Raw genomic sequence first — 19,337 nt, forward strand, 5'->3', positions numbered from 1 at the left:
TGATCAGATGGCATTCTTTTAATTTATCATAGAACAGATTTGATTCTATTATATTTATTGCAGGAGAACAACATAAGGTGCCAGTGTCAGACTTTATTTCCAGGTTTGAACTGTCTGTGCTTAAATGCACAGATCCTTAAGCAAAAATATATCCCACTATCAAAAATCTAAATGCAAGATTGGAACCTTTTTAAACACACAACATGACTAAAAGCTTCCTGAATACAAGGTTTATACTGTAAGGTACATTGGAGTCATATTTTGAATTATCATCAGCTGCGAGACATATAGTAAAATATAAATTGTCCATTTTAGACAAACTTGTCAGTTATGTAAATGTAATTTTTTACCTGAAATGTATATGGTCAAAAAATACTGAGACTCTACCTGTACCCTGTAACAGGTGGCCTCCTGTAGCGGTGACCACAGGGGGCGCTGCAGCAGCACAGAGCTGGGTTGGGAAACAAGGAGCGGCAGCTTTCTTTCAGTCAAACTGCACCGGGCTGAGCTGTGAGGAGCAGCGGGGTCAGCGGGCTCTTAACTTTGGACTACTGAACACATCTGGACCGCGCTGCAATGTTGCTGCAGGGATCATACAGTGCTGTCTGTGCTGCACTTTTGTTTCATTTTTATTTTCTGGAGTCACCTCTGGTGCTCACCTTCAACCTGGACACCAGTCATGTCATCAGGAAAAGCGGAGAGCCGGGGAGTCTGTTCGGGTTTTCTCTCGCCATGCACCGGCAAGTCAACCCGGATAAAATAATGTAAGTGATGCCTTCAGCTGTACATCTCTTCTGCTGTTTGTTTTCATGTACGATTGTTGACTAAAAATACCGTTAACAACAGCACCAGTGAAATTACTGACATGAGTAAATCTCAACTTTTAAATGTTAATGTTAAAGTTGTATCTAGGCAGGGAACATCTTATTTTAAGGATTCTGCCTTTGTAAGACATAAAAACAAATTTTCACCGGTAGGTCGTGATGTCAAGCTTTGCAGCAACCTGTAAAAGTTTCTCTCCTAATAATCTCCTAAAGCAGTGTTTCTCATCAGATGATGCGAGTTTTTGTTCTATTTTTCAATAGATTTCTACTGCCTCCCCGTGATGCCTTGAATATAAATGGGAAACAACCCAAGCACAACAAGTGAATAAACAATGGTTATAACTGTCATGCAAATGTGCCTGTAAGGTCAAACGGAGGGAGCACAGAGAGCAGAGGTGTAATGCTGTAACTGTTAGTCAAATAATCAATTGGTTTTCAACAATTCAGATTATCGATTTACCATTTAAACAATTCATCGAGAAGATTCACAGATTGAAGCTTTGCAAATGTGAAGGTTTCCTGCCTTTTCTCTGTTTTACAACATTTCAAACAGAATATTTTGTGGTTTTGGACTATTCTTTTCAGCAGGTGCTTTGTCACCCAGTGGTGTTACATGTGAACGTCTTATAAGCAGCCCTGAGAAGGGATGAGTAAATAATCTTTATAGTTGTCTTACATGAATGTTAATGCCAGCTGACTGATGCATCCTGACCTCAGCTGTCACATATTTCAGGCATTTCAGACAGTCACGTATGCTCGAATGATCCAGAGACGTTTTCAGCCTGTGCCAAAATAAAAGTAAACAGCAGTTAAATTGTAGAATATTTCCTCAGTGCAGCATTTCATGAATGCCTGCTGATGCTACCATGCATACACTACAGTAAACCATTTCCTTTGGCTAGCCCAGAGGGGACAGAAAAATGTCTGTGTAGTGAGCCTGATCATCCTGCCTCACAAAGAATAATGGGGGTAAAAGGAGGAGAGGGGGTGGCATGTCAAAGCCTGCGAACAGGATGAGGCTGCATGCTAAAGCCACAGCATTATATACTGGTCAGCAGCTGTAGGATCCTGCAGCAGCATGTTTAGAAACAGAGAGCAGGAATGAAAAGCCCTGATAACAGGGCTTTTTAGATTTCCCAAAGATCACCCAGATTAGCCTTAACTTGTGGAATTTTATCTGACTGCTGTTTTGGCTACCGTGCACGGGCAGCTCATGATGTATAAACACACCAGCTACATAAAATTGGAAGCTATCTTTATAAATTTTGGTTTTACAAGGATTGTTTTGTTCACAAACAATCAAAAAAAGTGTAAAGAGAGTGAAAGTTGTGAAACTGAATGTAATATTTGTTGTGCAAACAGAGTTTTGAAATGTGACACTGGCCTTATAGTTTGTTTTTCAGCCACTAAAAGTAAGAGTAGAGTGAAGATTTGCACTTACATGCTGATATGTGAAAGCTGCCCAGTTTTTGCAAACATGTTACACACATTTATACTAATGTGTACAAAAACTGCTTCTTGAGAACAGACACAAACAACACAATTGCATGTATTTGTTTTTTTTTTTAAATATTTGCTCAAGTTATCTTAAAATTCAGCAGTGATTCAAGGCATTGTTTTTTTAAAGAAAAATACCAAAAAGGTTCCAGCCTCTAAAATGTGATGATATCCTGCTTTTTCTTCATACATGATAGTAAACTGAATATTTTATATTCTTACCCAACAATTAGACCTACAACTGACTGTTATTTTTATTTATTAACATGAAAATTATTTTCTCAATTAATTAGGTCTAAATATTTTTTATAAATTGAGAAAAAAAAATATGGAACCAACTGCAGCTTTCCCAGCTCAGCCATGCTCTCAGCTCTAAATGCTCATGTGACACAGAGATAATCAGCCAGACAAGTCAAGGGAAAGCTCAGTAGAGCACAAGTAGGTAATGAACAGCTCTGCCTAACTTAAAGCTGTGAGGCATTCTGAGCCCATGAAAAAAACAAGTTAGTAATGTGTCACACATTCTGCATTGGTTGTTCTCATACGAACATGTGTTTAATGATGATCACTAGCAGCTGTAAAATTCTACTGGCCATCACTGCTTACATTAATCTGATCATTATAAATCTTGTGTGAAGAGAGGAACGCTGGCCTTACAGGGTCCTTTCTAAACAATCTGCTAAGTGAATAACATGTATAACTAGATGGATTAATTTCATCTTTATGTCAAATTTGAACTGGCCTTTTATCCCATCTGTGTTTCAGAGCTGAAACCCAAATCTTCTTTGCTGCAATTGAAAAAACAAATCTTCTTGTGATTAAAGGATTGTTTTATTTATAATGCATGAAACCATTTATGCAACTCTATCCATGTTGTTCCTCTAATGGTTCATTGAAAGCACAACTTGGATTCTCACTGTGGTTATGGTGTTATTATGCCTTCCTTCTCATATTGGTTAGTGTTGAGAGGAAGAAACGAGGAGATCTATGTTTCAACGTGAGTCATAATATTACATCTTTCAAAGAGGCAACTGGATGCCTCTTCCATGAATAACGTGTTGGGTAATGGTGTGGATATAACATCCTCTAAATGAAACCAGAGAAAAAGGCCATTTGACAGGACATGCACAGCCATCTGTGTACGTGTAACCTGATAGAGTAAATGCATAAGTGAATCATCAGTCGAGACATTTCAGTCAAACTTTACACTCAAGTTTGGCAAGTTTGAAATAGATTATTGTGCTTAGAAAAGGGTTAATAAAACACGATTAAAACTGGTGAGTTAGAAGACTGACGTCTTTGTTTTAAACTTTATTCTTTACTTAAAGTTGATCTGTACTTCTAGTTTGTATTCATAGTTTCTTCTGTGATGTGTACCCAGCCAATCACAGGTCAGCACCAATCAGTGTGTGTGTGTGTGTGTGTGTGTGTGTGTGTGTGTGTGTGTGTGTGTGTGTGTGTGTGTGTGTGTGTGTGTGTGTTTGTGTGTGTAAACTGAATCAGTTAGAACAGCTGCAGCAGTTCTTGTGGCTTTGAGTGCACAGCTGTGGAGCACTGGACCACATCTGTTAACAAAGATCAGTGAGATCACTGTGTAAACCCACACCAGTCACTATGTATTCCCATTTACACTGCAGTGAAAGACATGCTGCATGATGGGATATGGTTTCACGCTGTAGCCTGGCCAATACAAGATTTTATCGGCACCATGATATTGATATTTGAAAAAAAAAAAAAAATCAAATAACAATATATCGACACAGATTAAATATAGATTTAACATTGTGTTTAATAAGGATCACTCACAGTATGTGATTTTTCATATGATATGTGCTGAGTGGAAGATTTTACAGTTGACATATCCTTTTCCTAAGCTATCTCAGAAAAGCTAGTCAGTGGACCTCGAGCTAAGGTTCTGCTGTTAAAGTACAGTCAGAAATGAACTATCACGCTCTTCCACAAGTATATCTTTGCCATTTTTGTACTGCAAATTCTTGTTACTTCCTGTCAGACATGTATGTCAATGCGGATACATCTGAGTAAATATAACCAACGTGTCAGGCTTGATTTTACAAGTGGACTGTTTCCCTTCATGTTTTTAACTTAAATGCAGTAGTTGTATTAGTTATATCCTATGACGTCTGTATTAGCATATCATGCAAACCTTACATCAAGTGCTAAAATTCTAAAGATACTAAAATTTTGCCTTTTTCCGGATTGAAAAACTAGTTCATGTGTCTGCTTGACTCGTGTGTTGCATGTCAGTTACATGCTAAATTCTACAACTGTCCCTTTCCTGAGGAGCCCTGCTGTTAAGGAGGTGCTTTTTCTTTACCTTTGTAACAAGTTCGTCACAAATGTGATGTTTTTCTGCATGTGCCCTCGTGGATTTGGCTTCTCTTGAGTTGACCGTCATTACAGCAGGAGGTGTATCTCAGTGCTGCAAAGACACATTTAGGAAAATCAGCTTACACTTCATGTCTCAGTCCTTAAAAGCACAGAAGCTCAGGTTTTGGACAAATCTTTCATACATTGGAAGGGGTCACAGGGAAAATGGTCTCAGACTTTTGGATCCCAAAGTATACCCAAAAATGTATTATTACATTCTTTCTGTTAATGCATTTCACAAATTCTTTGTTCTCTCTGATAGTTTGAACTGGGTGCAGTCCCTGTCTGTGGGAATAGGTTAATGGACATGGGGTGGACACATAAACATCTACATCTACATCTACATCTATTGCAATCCAATTTTATGTGCTGTAGATTATGGTGTTGCTGTATTGGATTGCATTATATTTAAGGTATATCTACAATTTGCAGTAATATATGTTCTTGTTGCCTCTCTGATGACACAGAAAAGAGATTCTTAGCCTTTTGCAAGGCATTCAGCATCAGTTTATGAAGCATGCTCGGCTAAGACAGCTAGAGGCTGAAATGTCAAATTGAAGCTAACTTTGTAAAGGCTCTTGTTTGTATTTGCATTTCATTGGGCTTTGTTTGAGGAGAGGGTTTGCAGTTTGGTCTTCAGTCTGACACAAGACCTCCCCAGGAGAATCCTTGCTTTGCAAATGATGAGCCACATTTCTGTCCCATAGATCAATAGGCAGGTAACAGAAGGAACTGCAGTCATGGGGAGGAGAAAGGGGTGGGGAGGATTTCCTCTAAGTCATTTGAAAAAATTCCTACACTGCGAGTAGTTCTTCACTTCACACATGGTAATGTGACGTACTTTGTGAAGTGTACTACTTGTAGTCTTTTTTCCCCAAAAGATTATCTTAAAACCAATTTCTTATAAAACAAAAATCTTATTTTAGTAGTTCTGGCAATCATACTTTAGTGTGAAAAACAGACGGACAGATGTGACATTTAATTATTCAGTTTTATGTTGCATTTTTAATGGGTTGAAAAATGGATTTGCAGCTAAGCAGCCATTAGTGACTGACATCTCCAGTAAACTGATGCCATTTTCATAGACATAGGGTTAACCCTTAATTAATGTAAGTCCCATTGCGGTTGTGATGTGCCTTTCCGGTCTCCTCACTTACACATTCCAAAATTGTGTGATAACATCTGGGATACAATTGAGTAATGTTATTTTAGTTGTTAAACACTTATGTCACCAAGTCCCTTCAATTCATAAACAAATTAAATAAAATTAAATAGATAGATAAACTACTTTTTAAAGTATCACATATGATGATTTCACTTTGCCACCAAGATTAGTGGACTTAAATTTTTAAAGGAAATTTGCTTGTCAGGTGTTTCTCAGAATGACTTTTCTATGCAGGATGAACTTCGGCTATAACAGCCACAGACAGGAAATATGGCCAGTTTTTGTTTTTCAGTCTCACATCTTGCAATGCTGACATATATAGCTTGCATGAGTTTCAGTGTGTAAAAGGTTACAAATGCAATCAGTGAGTTGTCACCACATTTCAGAGGTGTCAAGAGCAATGCACAATTGGACACAGCAAGTAGTTGTTAGTACAGGTCTCAATTATTCCCCAGTCGTCCCCAGATATGTTCATTTGAAGTAATGCCAAAAGACACGTGGTTATAAATATGTATTAAAATCATGTCAACAGTCCTGAAAGCATAATCATGTCTGCTATAACCAAACTAAATGACCCTTGACACAAACTTGATGCTAGTTGTTCATTCTTTTCTCTGCAGCTGCCTTCCTGAGCATCTCCAGTGAGTCCATGGCAATGATGTATTAATATTGACTATTCACAAAAATAGCAGTTGACAAAATGACATTACTATTTTTGTCTTTCTCTCCTTAACCTGCAGATCTAAGTAAAGTCAAAAGTCAAAAAGAAAATTTGTCAAAGACCAATTTCACAAATTTTCTGACAAGATTAATGTGTAAAGGAAAGGTTTGATGCGCTCTTCACGTTAAGTGTTGCTGATTGTATCATCCCAGCAGCTGCTGATATGAGTGGCCCTTGAAACACACCCTCTCTTCATGCTTGTGAGAATGTGGGTTTTGGAGAGAGAAGCTTTGCTCAGTGAGCGAAAGTTGGGCAGAACAACTACATTATTGAACACGCTCCAAATTAGATTGTCTGCTTCAGTGCTCCTTTGCCCTCTGAAGAATGTCAGGACAGTAGTCTACTGTCACTTAGACCTAGATTATTTTGTATCACAAAATACAGAAGCTCTTTGAGAGACTGATTGAACACTGCCAGCTTTTCACAGGCTAAACGTAAATCATTCTTCCTATGAAATTCACAATATGCAGTTTGTCCATTAACCACTTAAAGACATGTATTGAAACAGCTTAATTTCTGTGGTGTTAATATTTACCATCATTAATGAATGGAAGGTAGGGTGTAAGTCTGACTAGGATATTATCATCTTTTAAATCTCTTCTTAAAACATAATTTCATCAAGGATATTATCCTAATTTTACTCAAGTTTTGTTAAATTGACAATCTAGGGGTTGGGATGGAAATCTATTTGATGGTAAGTCCCCCACTTCAGTCCAGGCAGAAATATCTCAACTCACAACTATTGTATGGATTGTCATGAAACTTTTTGAAGACATTCATGTGGTTCATGACATTCAGGTGATGCATTCAAATTATTTTGATGATCTCACTTTTCCTGTAGAGCCACTATGAGTTCAACATTTGTGGTTTTGAATGAAAAGTCTTGACAACTGTTCGATGGATTGCCAGGAAATTGTGTGCACAGGAAATTTGATGCACATTCATGTCTCCCACAGAATGAATTGAAATAACTTTGGTGATGCCTTAAGCTTTCATCTAGCACAACCATCAGGTCAAAATTTTAGCTTGTCTAGTAGTTTCCCAACATTAAACCAGTTAAATATGAGCATGCTAGCATTATCATTATTGGCCTGTGGGTATACTGGCATTAGCATTTAGCCTCTCAGAGACACTTTTGCCCTTATTTGATAGAGAGTGTAGATGCAGGAAACATGGGGTTGTGGTATGTGCCCAACCCTCATAAATGTTGTGGTTATTGGTGTTAGATCAGGCCAAGAGGATGTCGCTCTTGTTCTTAATTCTTGACGATATTGACAGTCATTAACAATGACACCTCAGATTGAGACATTTGCTGCACAGCTTCATTGTAATATAGTAGGACATCAGCCTCTCTGATTTAGAGTATGGGCTTTTTTCTCAACTTTATCATTTTGCTCTGACATTCAGGCGGAGAAAAGGAGAAGTAAAATGAATAACTCTGCCAACAGTAGCCACAATATTTGTATTAAATGAAGGCAGCCAGAAGGCATGGTGCGTTCTTTTTCCTGACAGGAAAACTTGCATTCTTGCTGTTGCTATGCCATCACTGTCACTCTGACTGTTGATCTTTTCACATACATGTACTAAATTCAACAAGCTGCTGCCCTGGAGCTTGTTGGAAGGTCTTCTTAAAAATGTAGAAACTGTAGCTGGTCAGAGTGATGACAGGTGACTACAACTAAAAGCTAATTTCAGTACTTATCACTTCATCCTGTAATGTTTTTCTCTTTTTCTTCAGGCTGCTGATCGGTGCCCCGAGAGCCAGAGCTTTAGGAAAACAGAAAGCCAACATCACAGGAGGGCTTTATAAATGTGAAATCTCTCAGTCCAGTGATTGTGAGCGCATTGAATTCGATAACGAAGGTGAGAAACACCTACCTACCTACCTACCTACCTACTTAAGTTAAGTTTAGTTTATTTACAGAGATGCCCCACATATGTGTGAAATATAACACAACAAAGTGTAAGATTTGTTTCATGGTCTTCCATTCCATCCATCTTGGTCCTTGATGTAAAAAAAACAACACTGATACAGGAGTCCAGGTGCCTCACGCTAACATCAAATCCATACAACAAATGCAATGTATATCATCACCAATAAAATGGACAATGTAAGAAATCAAGACGTGAAGAATGAATATCATTGCTCATATCATTGTCTTGTGTTGCTACATTTTTAAAGAGGATGTGCGTATTGAGAACAAGGAGAATCAGTGGATGGGGGTGACGGTTCAGAGCCAGGGACCTGGGGGAAAGATTGTGGTAAGTCAGCCTGAGCGCCTGCACTATCATTCCCCTTAACCTTGAGTTCTGTTATCAAAATATGAACTAAAACACAGCCCTGTTTTGTAATTCCAGACATGTGCTCATCGCTATCAGAGGCGCTTGTTTGTGAACACCCCTCAGGAGTCCCGTGACATCACTGGGCGCTGCTATGTGCTGAGTCAGGACCTGACTATTGACTCGTCCTCTGATGAGGACGGAGGTAGCTGGAACTTCTGTGAGGGCAGAGCCAGAAGCCATGAGATGTTTGGATCTTGTCAGCAGGGTTTGGCTGCCACCTTCACCAAGGACTACCATTACGTGGTGTTTGGAGCACCAGGAGCTTACAACTGGAAAGGTCATTAACTAACCATAAACACACAGTGCTTTGCTGGGGGCGTCAGATTTCTCATTCTGTTAAAACAAGTAATCTGGTGTTTGTTTTTTTTTAAATCCTAAAATAAAGATTTCTTGTTTATACCTGTTAACATCTACATCTCTACTCGCTAACCTGTGCAGGCATTGTGCGAGTGGAGCAAAAGAACAACACTTTGCTGGAGATGGGAGTGTATGATGACGGCCCATATGAAGTTGGAGATGAGCATCTCTTGAACCCTGAGCTGGTGCCTGTTCCTGCCAACAGCTACCTCGGTGAGTATCCACCCACGAAACAGAAATGCAGTGGCTATTTTTGTGTGTCACCTATATCCTGCCGCTATATTTTATTGTTTGGCTACATTTTCATGTTTGCCTCAAGAGTACTGTTCATTATTATTTTACTGGTAAACATGACTTTTAATTTAAGCTTTTCTTTTTTAAACTCCCTCCCCCTTTGTTACTTTTAAACAAATATGCAATACCTATTCAAAGATTTGACCAAAGGAAAAAATGTGGAGTTAAACTAAAGTTGAATCACCTTTGTCACATCAGACATATTTACTTGTCAGACACAGGTGTAACTAATAACGTAATTAACTGCTGCATTGCATTTCAATTACTGGAACAGAGCCATCATTAATGTTATTAGTTGCACCTGCGTTTTTCCTGCTTTGTCTGCTGTGAAAAAGGTCTTCGAATCTGATTCATTTTGGAACTATAAAGACGCGACGGTACTGAGATGGTAACAAGGCTTTTAAGATTCAGGTCAGCAGGAGTTATTCATAAAACAAAACAATGTCTATAAGTACAAGATTTGCAGTGGCGCTAATTAAGCAACCAGTCAGTCAAATCCAAAATATGAAGAACCTTATCTTGCTCTTTTCACTGTCAATATAGCAGAGAAGCTTTGTGTCTTTTGTGAGGAAAACTTGTCAGTTTGGGTAAAGTATCACTTGTATTTTTATTTGCACAACAGAAATGAATGCGCAACCTGTATGAAAAGATAGATAATGATTCAAAATGAAATTCAACTCATTAGTTTAAGAATTGGATTGGATTTTGGCTTCTAAAGATGAGGATGACCACTGGGGACCACTGGGAACTACTGCATTGCACAGATTTGGCAGCGACTCCTACTGGTTGGTCAGGACACCTGCACAGAGACATGGGATGATATTGTGAATCTGTACATGTGTTAAGCTGTTTCACTGAAATTCCTAACTGACAGGAAAAAAAGAAATGGCTGTGAGTGCCACTTTAGCCATGACTGGGATAGGGTGATATTCGAAATTAGGGAGAAAACAGGTAATTAGAAAGGTATTTTTTCAGTGTAAATTAAGATATTTATGTCCTATTTATGTCTCACACTTTAGGGTTCTCCCTTGATTCGGGACACAGCATTACCAGGGGTCGTGGCCTCACGGTGGTGGCTGGAGCACCCAGAGCCAATCACAGTGGAGCAGTGGTCCTGTTGAGGAAAGAGAGGGAGGCCTCTACCAGACTCTCTGTGGAGCACACTCTGCATGGACCAGGACTGGCATCCTCCTTTGGATACGATGTGGCTGTAGTTGACCTTAATGGTGATGGGTGGGTAACATTTCTCACAGCCTTTATTCTGCATACATATAATTCAATCTTAATGGGGAATAGGTTTTTCAACATCATTCGTACAAGTCAAAAAGTGAAGGAAAGTGTACACACATATAAAAGACACATAACATTTATATAGCCTTGAGATTTTGGGATTATACTTGATTTCCTTTAATATTGCTTTATTATAATGCTTCCTAACCTGTTACTAATGTGTCATTTCAATGTTTTCCTTTCAGTGGACTTTATTTATTAGGTTGCATTCTGTATGATACTGATAAATGTTTACCTCCCTTTTTTGATCTAGATGGCAGGACATAGTTGTAGGAGCCCCTCAGTTCTACATGAAGGACAGAGATGTAGGAGGGGCTGTTTATGTCTATATCAACAAGGCAGGAAGGTGGGAAAAGATCACTCCTATCCGTCTGAATGGGACCAAAGACTCGATGTTTGGACTGGCAGTGGAGAACATTGGAGACATCAATCAAGACTCTTATAAAGGTAATTTAAATGTCATTTTGTTGCTCATTTATGTTCTCTCTATCAGTTGCTGTCACATTATAGTAAATGATTACTTTCTCATTCAGACATTGCCATCGGATCTCCTCATGATGACAGCGGGGCAGGAAAAGTCTACATTTATCATGGCTCTGTACAAGGGATCAACACCAGTCCTGCACAGGTCTGCCTTTTTATGTTTTTTATGGGAATCTTTTCAGGTGGTCACAAGTCTTTGATCTCTCCAGTCATTTAGTATGTCATCTTTCATTTAAAGTGCTATCTTGTCAAATGTCTGCAAATCATTGTAGCTCCTGATTATAGAGAATAAAAAAACATCCATGTTATGTTATTTTACAAATTTGCTGGCCAAGTTTATCATCCAATTTGTCATTCCTTGTTAAACTTTTCTCTTTATCGCAGATCCTTTCAGGAAAAGACCACAACCTCCGATTTTTTGGTTATTCTCTGGCAGGAAACATGGACCTGGACAGTAATTCTTATCCAGACCTGGCTGTAGGCTCTCTGTCGGACACAGCTCTAATTTACAGGTAATTATTTCCTCATATATTGTAAGTAAAATGAAACCCTACTGATTTCTATCACAACTTAATTTAACAACCTTTCTCCCAGGGCACGGCCAGTCATTAGCATCAGGAGAAATGTCAAAATATCTCCACAGGAAATCGACCTTACAATCAAAACCTGCGGTAACAGCATTTGGTAGGTGTTCTGATATTCTTATATTTAAACATAGCTCGCTCAAAACATCATTTATTTGAATTATTAAAACATCAATTTCTCATCTACAGCTTCACCGTCGACGCATGCTTCACCTACACGGCAAATCATGCATCCTACAGCCCTAAACTAAGTAAGTAAAAGAAGACTTATGATCCTTGATACAAGATTGTTCAGCCATTTTCTCTTACCCATGCTTTTCCCCTACACTGCAGCTATCAGCTACTCTGTCGAGGCAGATGGAGATCGAAGGAAACAGGGGCTGCCCTCCAGAGTGACGTTTGAGAACAAATCCCGCACTGACACAGACTACCAATTTAACAGCACCATAGACCTTCGTGGCCAAAAGCAGGCAACATGCATCAAGATAAAAGCCAAACTTAAGGTAAAACATATCAACCACCTAAACCACATTGGCAGGATATAATCCAACGATTTAAGTGAGTCTGCACACATACTATGTATCAATAAATGTAATCTCCTTGAGGAGATTATTTAAATCATATCCTATAAGCATTATAAAGCTGAAACAATTAGTTTATCAATTAGTTAGTCAATCAACCAAAAATTAATTGGCTTATATTTTGATAATTGATTAATCTTTGTAGACATTTTTCAAGTAAAAATGTCAAACATTGTCTGGTTCCTGCTGCTCAATTGTGAGAATTTGCTGCTTTTTTTTTTTTTTTTTTTTTTTTTTTTTTTTTTTTTTTTTTTTTTTTTATAATATGTGATAAGAAACTAAATATATTTGAGTTCTGGACTGTTGATACGACAGGCAATATAATGAGGTCACATTGGGATTTAGAAAATGTATTTTCTAATATTTTCTGACATTTATTGACCGAGTTACTTATTACTTAATCAACAAAATAATCAGCAGTTAGTTGCAGCCTTGATGTAAATTTACAGATGAGATTTACACCATGTGCGCTGCAGAATATTTTCAAATGATATGTCTTTATATACTTTTTATATATTTTCCATAACAGTCTCAAGATAGTAGTTATGACTGCCTGAATCTATAATGCTGAGCTCCACAAGCAGCACAGAGGAGAGCAAATCAGCACCAAAACCAGTTGTGATACAGACTGCAGTTATTTGAGAGTAACTAAACAAATAATGTTTATTAGTTTGAAATAATGTTTTTATTGTTTTCAGTTAAAAGCAGATACTATCTATTTGAATAAAAAACCTTCCCATTGTATAATAAAACACATGTAGAAGCAATTATTATGCTCCATACCACAGCGGCTGTTTCTGCTTCCCACAGGACAACATTAAGGACAAGATGCGAAGCATTCCCATTGAGGTGTCTGCAGAAATTCTGGGTACAAAGCGACAGAAGACAAGGAATGGCCTCCCTCAGCTTATGCCTATATTAGACTCCTCTCAAAAAAGCAAAGAAGTCATTGAGGTAAACATGTAGAGTGCATTTATTATTTATCATTAGTTTAATAAAAATGTTAAAATTAAAGTTTGTAAGTTAAAGTAAAGTTCGTTTATGGCTTTCTTGTTGTTACAGGTCAACTTTGTAAAAGAGGGGTGTGGAAGTGATCATATTTGTCGTAGTAACCTGAAGATGGAATACAAACTATACTACAAACAAAACAAAATGCACTCCCCACTGCCCATGTAAGTTCTACCATTTCCACTCTTCTAAGCAGCAGGTTAATAAAATGTGATCTTAAAATTGTTGTAAGATAAGGTCAAATTCATTCATTAAACCTATAGTGAACAACATTTTAAACATTGCTTTTACTTCTAATCCCAATAAAAGTCAACCCCCACATCTACTAGTTTTAGGTCCTCATAATACAAACCAGAGCTAGAAAGTGATGGAATAATTTACTTAAATTTGCTTCAATTTTGCACCAATTTCAAACAATTTTGCGCCAATTTTGATATATGAAAACAATATATCGCAGGCCTGTTTTATTCCACCAAGCTCAGCCTGAAGTAAGTGGTCATGTTTGTGTACCTGCAGCAAGAACAATATTCCTGTGTTTCATCTGAACTATGAGAGGAAGGACTTGGCTCTGCAGGTGACAGTGAAAAACATGAATGGAGATGATGCTTATGAGGCAAAGCTGGTGGGGACTTTCCCGGATGCACTGTCATATTCTGGGGTCCGCCCACATCAGTCAATGGTAAGTCTACACTCACTACCAGCATACTTGTGTACATCATATCATCGCATCATATCTGCACTGATTAGGTCTCTAGGTAGTTTAATAACCCCTAAGGTGATCAAATCTTATAATATGTTCTTTCCAGGTGGAAAAGGTGGTCATCTGTAATGCCAATCAGAATGGCTCTCAAGCAGACTGTGAGCTGGGAAATCCTTTTAAGAGAGACTCAGAGGTACAGACTTGTCATGTTTACATGTTAATCCTTACTTTGACATTTAGTTGTTCAAATGTGAGAGATGTTTTTTCCTGTTTCCCACAAGACTACATTTTATATCATCCTGAGCACCGTGGGTATGTCTCTTGACACGACAGAGATTGACATTGACCTGCAGCTCCAAACGTAAGTACTACTGCTACAGATGCTGAGCTGAGCTCTGTTATGTTCTGTACATGTAAGGAAATACTGTAAAACTGCAACATGCAACTATTCATAAATCATGCTTCGTCCTGTATTTTCAGGTAAGCTGCTAATGTTATATAACGGTGTATTGCACTATGCTTTTTTTTTTTGTTTTGTTTTTTTTTTCTTTCAGGACCAGTGTGCAAGAAAACATTGCCTCTGTGAAAGTAAAGGCTCAAGTGATCATTGAATTGCCATTGTCAGTCAGTGGGTAAGTGTGTTCCTGTAAATACGGCGTGACTGCTTGTCTACAGATACAGTAGATATCCAACAGTATGTGAAATAAAAATATTTGCTTGTGTTCCTCAGGGAGGCCAGCCCGAATCAGGTTTCCTTTGGAGGTGTTGTGAAAGGAGAAAGTGCCATGAAGACAGAAGAAGAGATTGGAAGCTTGATTAACTATACATTTAGAGTAAGTTTATTTATCTGGCCTGCTTGCGTGTAGTAGTATTATTATTATTATTATTATTATTATTATTATTAAAGCATTGCTGTTATAAAAACTACTGTATTGTTATTTCCTGCAGATAAACAACTTGTGGAAGTCTTTGAAGTCTCCCGTTAAGGCCTCACTACACATTCAGTGGCCCAAATTCAACAAAGATGGGAAATGGCTTTTGTACCTGGTGAAGGTCACTGCTACAGGACGGGAGGATATCCATTGCTCTCCTGAGTCTGAGATCAACTTTCTCAAACACATCCAGGTAGGATTTTTTTAGATTGCAGTTTTCATGTGCTTAAAGTAAAACTCAGCCATTACATGGCTACCCTTCACTGCTTAATTCTGGTTTGTATTAATGAGAGGAAATGTGCTTTCAGAAGTCCACGCTGTCCCGTACAAAACGGGAAATTGAGAGAAAACAAAGAAAAACTGGGAGAAAAAAGTCTTCTCTGTCAGACAAAAATAAAGTTTTGGTGAGTCTTTGCATGGATGTATCCATGTTCTTTTTACAAAGGTGTAGATTTGATGTGTAAAAGGACCTTTCTTTTCCTAGACGTGTGAGAATGGGATCAAATGTGTGGTGCTCAAGTGCCCCCTGCAGGGCCTGGACGATACAACAATTGAGCTGAGGTCTCGTCTGTGGAACTCAACCTTTATTGAGGTGCTATATTGTATATTTATGTTTCTCATCAGTGTTTAATCATACTGGAACTCATGATTTGGTATGACTATCTTACGTGAACAGATGTTTCTGTTTTTACACAGGATTATGCCTCTGTTTCGACTTTGCATATAGTTGTGAAGGCCTCGCTCATGCTTCATGCTCAGGCTGAAAACATGATCCTGACAACTCCTGACACTGATGTAAGTAGCTCAGCAGCTGCACCAAATTATAAACTGTTTACCACCTTCATCCTATCAGCCACCTGATCACTTGGTTTCCCTCACTTTGATGTTTTATTGCAGGTGACAGTGGCAGTGTCCCCAGAAAGGGAAGTAGCACAGTATGGAGGAGTTCCCTGGTGGATCATACTGGTAGCTGTTCTTGCAGGCATCCTGATTCTGGCTTTGTTGGTGTTTCTGCTCTGGAAGGTGAGTAAAAGGATCCTACATCTCCATGTCAGATGTGAGGATGTTGAGATGACAAAGGGGTAGGAGATAGAACATGAACTTCATTAAACCTAGTAGGGAAATTAGGTCAGAGAAGGTGAATTCTGTGAACAGTAGAAGATATGAAGAAGCTTGAAAAAATAATTTATTTACCTTGCTAGTTTTTATTTGCTGGTTGCAGATTTTTAAAATATGTGGTTGTCCTTGGTTTTATATTATTATTATATATTATTAATAATACCTATGTATATTTTTGGGCTTTCAAAATAAGCAAATTGAAGGTCTCATTTTGGGCTGTGCTTACCATTATTGTGACATTTCTAGACTAAATACTTGTCTGATTAATTGTAAATCAAAAAATAAGAGATTAGACAACAATGTAAATAATTAGTTGCAGTATTACTTGTTGTTTTACATTATATTCTGTATAATACAAAATATAGTTAAAAATATAAACCTGAAATAGCTGAATAGATGCTTAGTTGCTGTCTACAGTCTACAATTACAGTTTCTTTTAATGGTGGCTGACAGGAAGCAGCAGCACACAGTAGTCTGTAAATCTATGGAATCAAAAAACAGGCAATATAATAAGAATGTTATAAGCAACTGAATACCTGCTTGTGAAAATCTAACAAGTATTTAACCATATTTTTTGGTTGTCAAAGTAAAATATTTTACTACTTTAAAGTCAGTCGTATTTAAAGGAATAGTTTGACATTTTAGGAGCTACGTTAATTCGCTGTCTTGACGAGAGTTAGATGAGAAGATCATTACCACTCTCATGTCAGTGTGCTAATAATGAAGCTATAGCCAGCTTAGCTTAGCAACATGACTGGAAACAGTTAGCCTGGCTCTCTTATAAGTTTACTAATGAATTAATTATATATTTTTTTGTTTAACCTACTTCTTGGCTTGACTACTTGGAGTGGTATCGATCTTCTGGTCTAACTCTCTGCCACAAAACAAAAATGTTCACTCCCAAAATATCAAACTATATTCCTTAAAATTACAACACAGAAATAAAAGTATTCAGTAGTGGTTAAATTTAACAATGAAGTATTCAGTTGTTTGTAAGATGGTCAGAGACATTATTTCAACCTTTGTTTGCTTCCATTTAAACTTAATAATCAAGTGGTCATAATGTATTTATCTATGTAAAAGATTGAGTGTGTTAGTCTGTAGGTACTCAGGGTCTGAGTCTGAGGTTAATATTAAAGTGGGTCCAGGTTTGATTTGGGTTCAGGTTTAAATGGCATCAGCCAGGACATTCTGAGGATGAGCAGCAAATAAGCAAGAAACATCTGGTTGTCAGTGACATTTGAGCAACACTGGACTCTCCAGATTAAGAAGTTTCCTCATCAAAATGTATTTCTCTGTTGTTTTTGCTGAAAGCAATCATATTAGCTATTGACTATTATCACTGCTTCAGTTTGTCACCCTTAACCATTCATCACCCTTACTCCCCCTCAGTGTGGTTTCTTCAAGAGAGCAACCAAAGACCAATATGATGCTGCATATCACAAGGCAGAGATCCATGTTCAACCCTCTGACAAAGACAAACTCTCTGCTGAGGCCTGATTTATACTCTGAACAGGGGTAAAAACAAGCTGTCAGCATGGAGTGTGATTACTGCAGTCGCTAATGAACTTTCCAGGCAAATCAGCTGATTTAATGCGGAAAAATTCAATCAGACACATATTGTACAAAGCTGATGACTTTGCAGGTTATCTGGAAAAATTTACATCACACACTTTTTAAGCTTAAGTTTAACCTGAAAAAATATTGAATTGATACTGTTAGAAAAATATACTTTAAGTTTTCAGGTATTTGTCACAATATGTGTCTCTGAATTTTGCAAAGAAATTAATGTATTTTCTGACCCGCAGGCTTCATATTTTCTTCCTCAAAATCCATTTTTGTAATTGTGCTTTGCAGGTGCTTTTGCTGACATGACTTTTACTGCTTGGCTGTTTGAAATGTCCTCTTAAAAACTATAAAGCATGCTTAACATTCCTGCACCCCCCACCCCCCTTTTCCTGTTGTTTACACTGCGCATAAATATTTCTGACATTCATCAGTTTTTTTAACAAGGCACTGTTTTTGAAACATTGTGTTTTTGAAATCTCTCCTCTCAGTGTGGATTCTTCAAACGCTCCAAACAAGATAGCAGCGTCCCTCGTTACCACGCAGTGCGGATAAGAAAGGAAACTCCTGAGTATAAGGATGGAAAAGTCAACCTTGATCCTTTTGAAAAAAAGCAGTGGATGACAACTTGGATCGACAACGAAAGCTACTCATGACTCATTTCTCTGTTCAAATGATTTTTGCATCTGGGGATAACCATTTTATTCTTAAAGTGTTGAGGCACAAATACACTGAACTTTGTTTGTTGTTCCTTTGGTGAACATGATGCTCAGTGATTTAACTGGGAACTAGTTGAGTTCACATCTTTGAATGTTTACACTGTATAAATGATGACCATTTTTGTATATATTTAAATACTTAATGCACACTGTATATTTATTTTTTGAAGAAAAAAAATTTTTCATGCCACCAAAGATCTTTTTGTAGTCTTATGTCTGCCCCGGAGTAGAACAACGAAGGGCAAAGTTTACTACTGTTTTTATGAAGTTGTACTGTCTTAAAGTCTATGCAAGGAAGGTACAGCTAGCTCAGTGTAATATGAATGTACATCACAATATTTTTAACATTTTTAATTTCTCTTATGCATCTAGTTTCAGTACTTTCCAAATTAAATACTTCTGTCCACCTTAGAACGACATTATGGTACATTATCATGTCACTATAATTAATAGTGTACGAATGACCACGACTGACTCTAAATGCATGTGCAGGTTGTTTTTCACATCACATCTTCTCACTATTGTGACGTTCAGGTAGCATCCACTGTATTGTAGGTCATCACTGACGTGTTTTTGTTCCATGTGAGGAATCCAAAGGGAAGATGGTAACTGAAAAGTATGTTTTTATAGATTTAATTCAAAACCGATGTCTTGTTGACGTTGTCAAATATAATAAAATGCTTAAAAACTGATTGCTACAGTTGAAATTCATCACATAAGTATATCTGATATAAAAGCAGGACAGCAACTATTTATTTTCATCATT

The 19,337-nt window shown here is 37.7% G+C and overlaps 1 protein-coding gene across 1 annotated transcript; it reads left to right on the top strand.

Annotated features, from left to right (window-relative positions):
- The first annotated feature begins 516 nt into the window (after positions 1 to 516).
- On the top strand, positions 517 to 19,212 carry itga6 (integrin subunit alpha 6). The gene is made up of 26 exons (XM_022740728.1): positions 517 to 764; positions 8,334 to 8,458; positions 8,778 to 8,857; positions 8,954 to 9,215; positions 9,377 to 9,508; positions 10,609 to 10,822; positions 11,133 to 11,326; positions 11,413 to 11,507; positions 11,747 to 11,874; positions 11,957 to 12,046; positions 12,136 to 12,197; positions 12,280 to 12,449; positions 13,338 to 13,481; positions 13,590 to 13,699; positions 14,052 to 14,214; positions 14,342 to 14,428; positions 14,517 to 14,596; positions 14,790 to 14,867; positions 14,966 to 15,068; positions 15,184 to 15,360; positions 15,476 to 15,571; positions 15,652 to 15,759; positions 15,864 to 15,962; positions 16,065 to 16,190; positions 17,679 to 17,804; positions 18,344 to 19,212. The coding sequence occupies exons 1-25, from the start codon at positions 577 to 579 to the stop codon at positions 17,784 to 17,786; spliced, it is 3,219 nt and encodes a 1,072-aa protein (XP_022596449.1). The 5' UTR covers positions 517 to 576; the 3' UTR covers positions 17,787 to 17,804; positions 18,344 to 19,212.
- Positions 19,213 to 19,337: the final 125 nt, after the last annotated feature.

The sequence above is a fragment of the Seriola dumerili genome, unplaced genomic scaffold, assembly GCF_002260705.1.
Source record: "Seriola dumerili isolate Sdu_G_001 unplaced genomic scaffold, Sdu_1.0 BDQW01000052.1, whole genome shotgun sequence".
Lineage (NCBI taxonomy): Eukaryota > Metazoa > Chordata > Actinopteri > Carangiformes > Carangidae > Seriola > Seriola dumerili.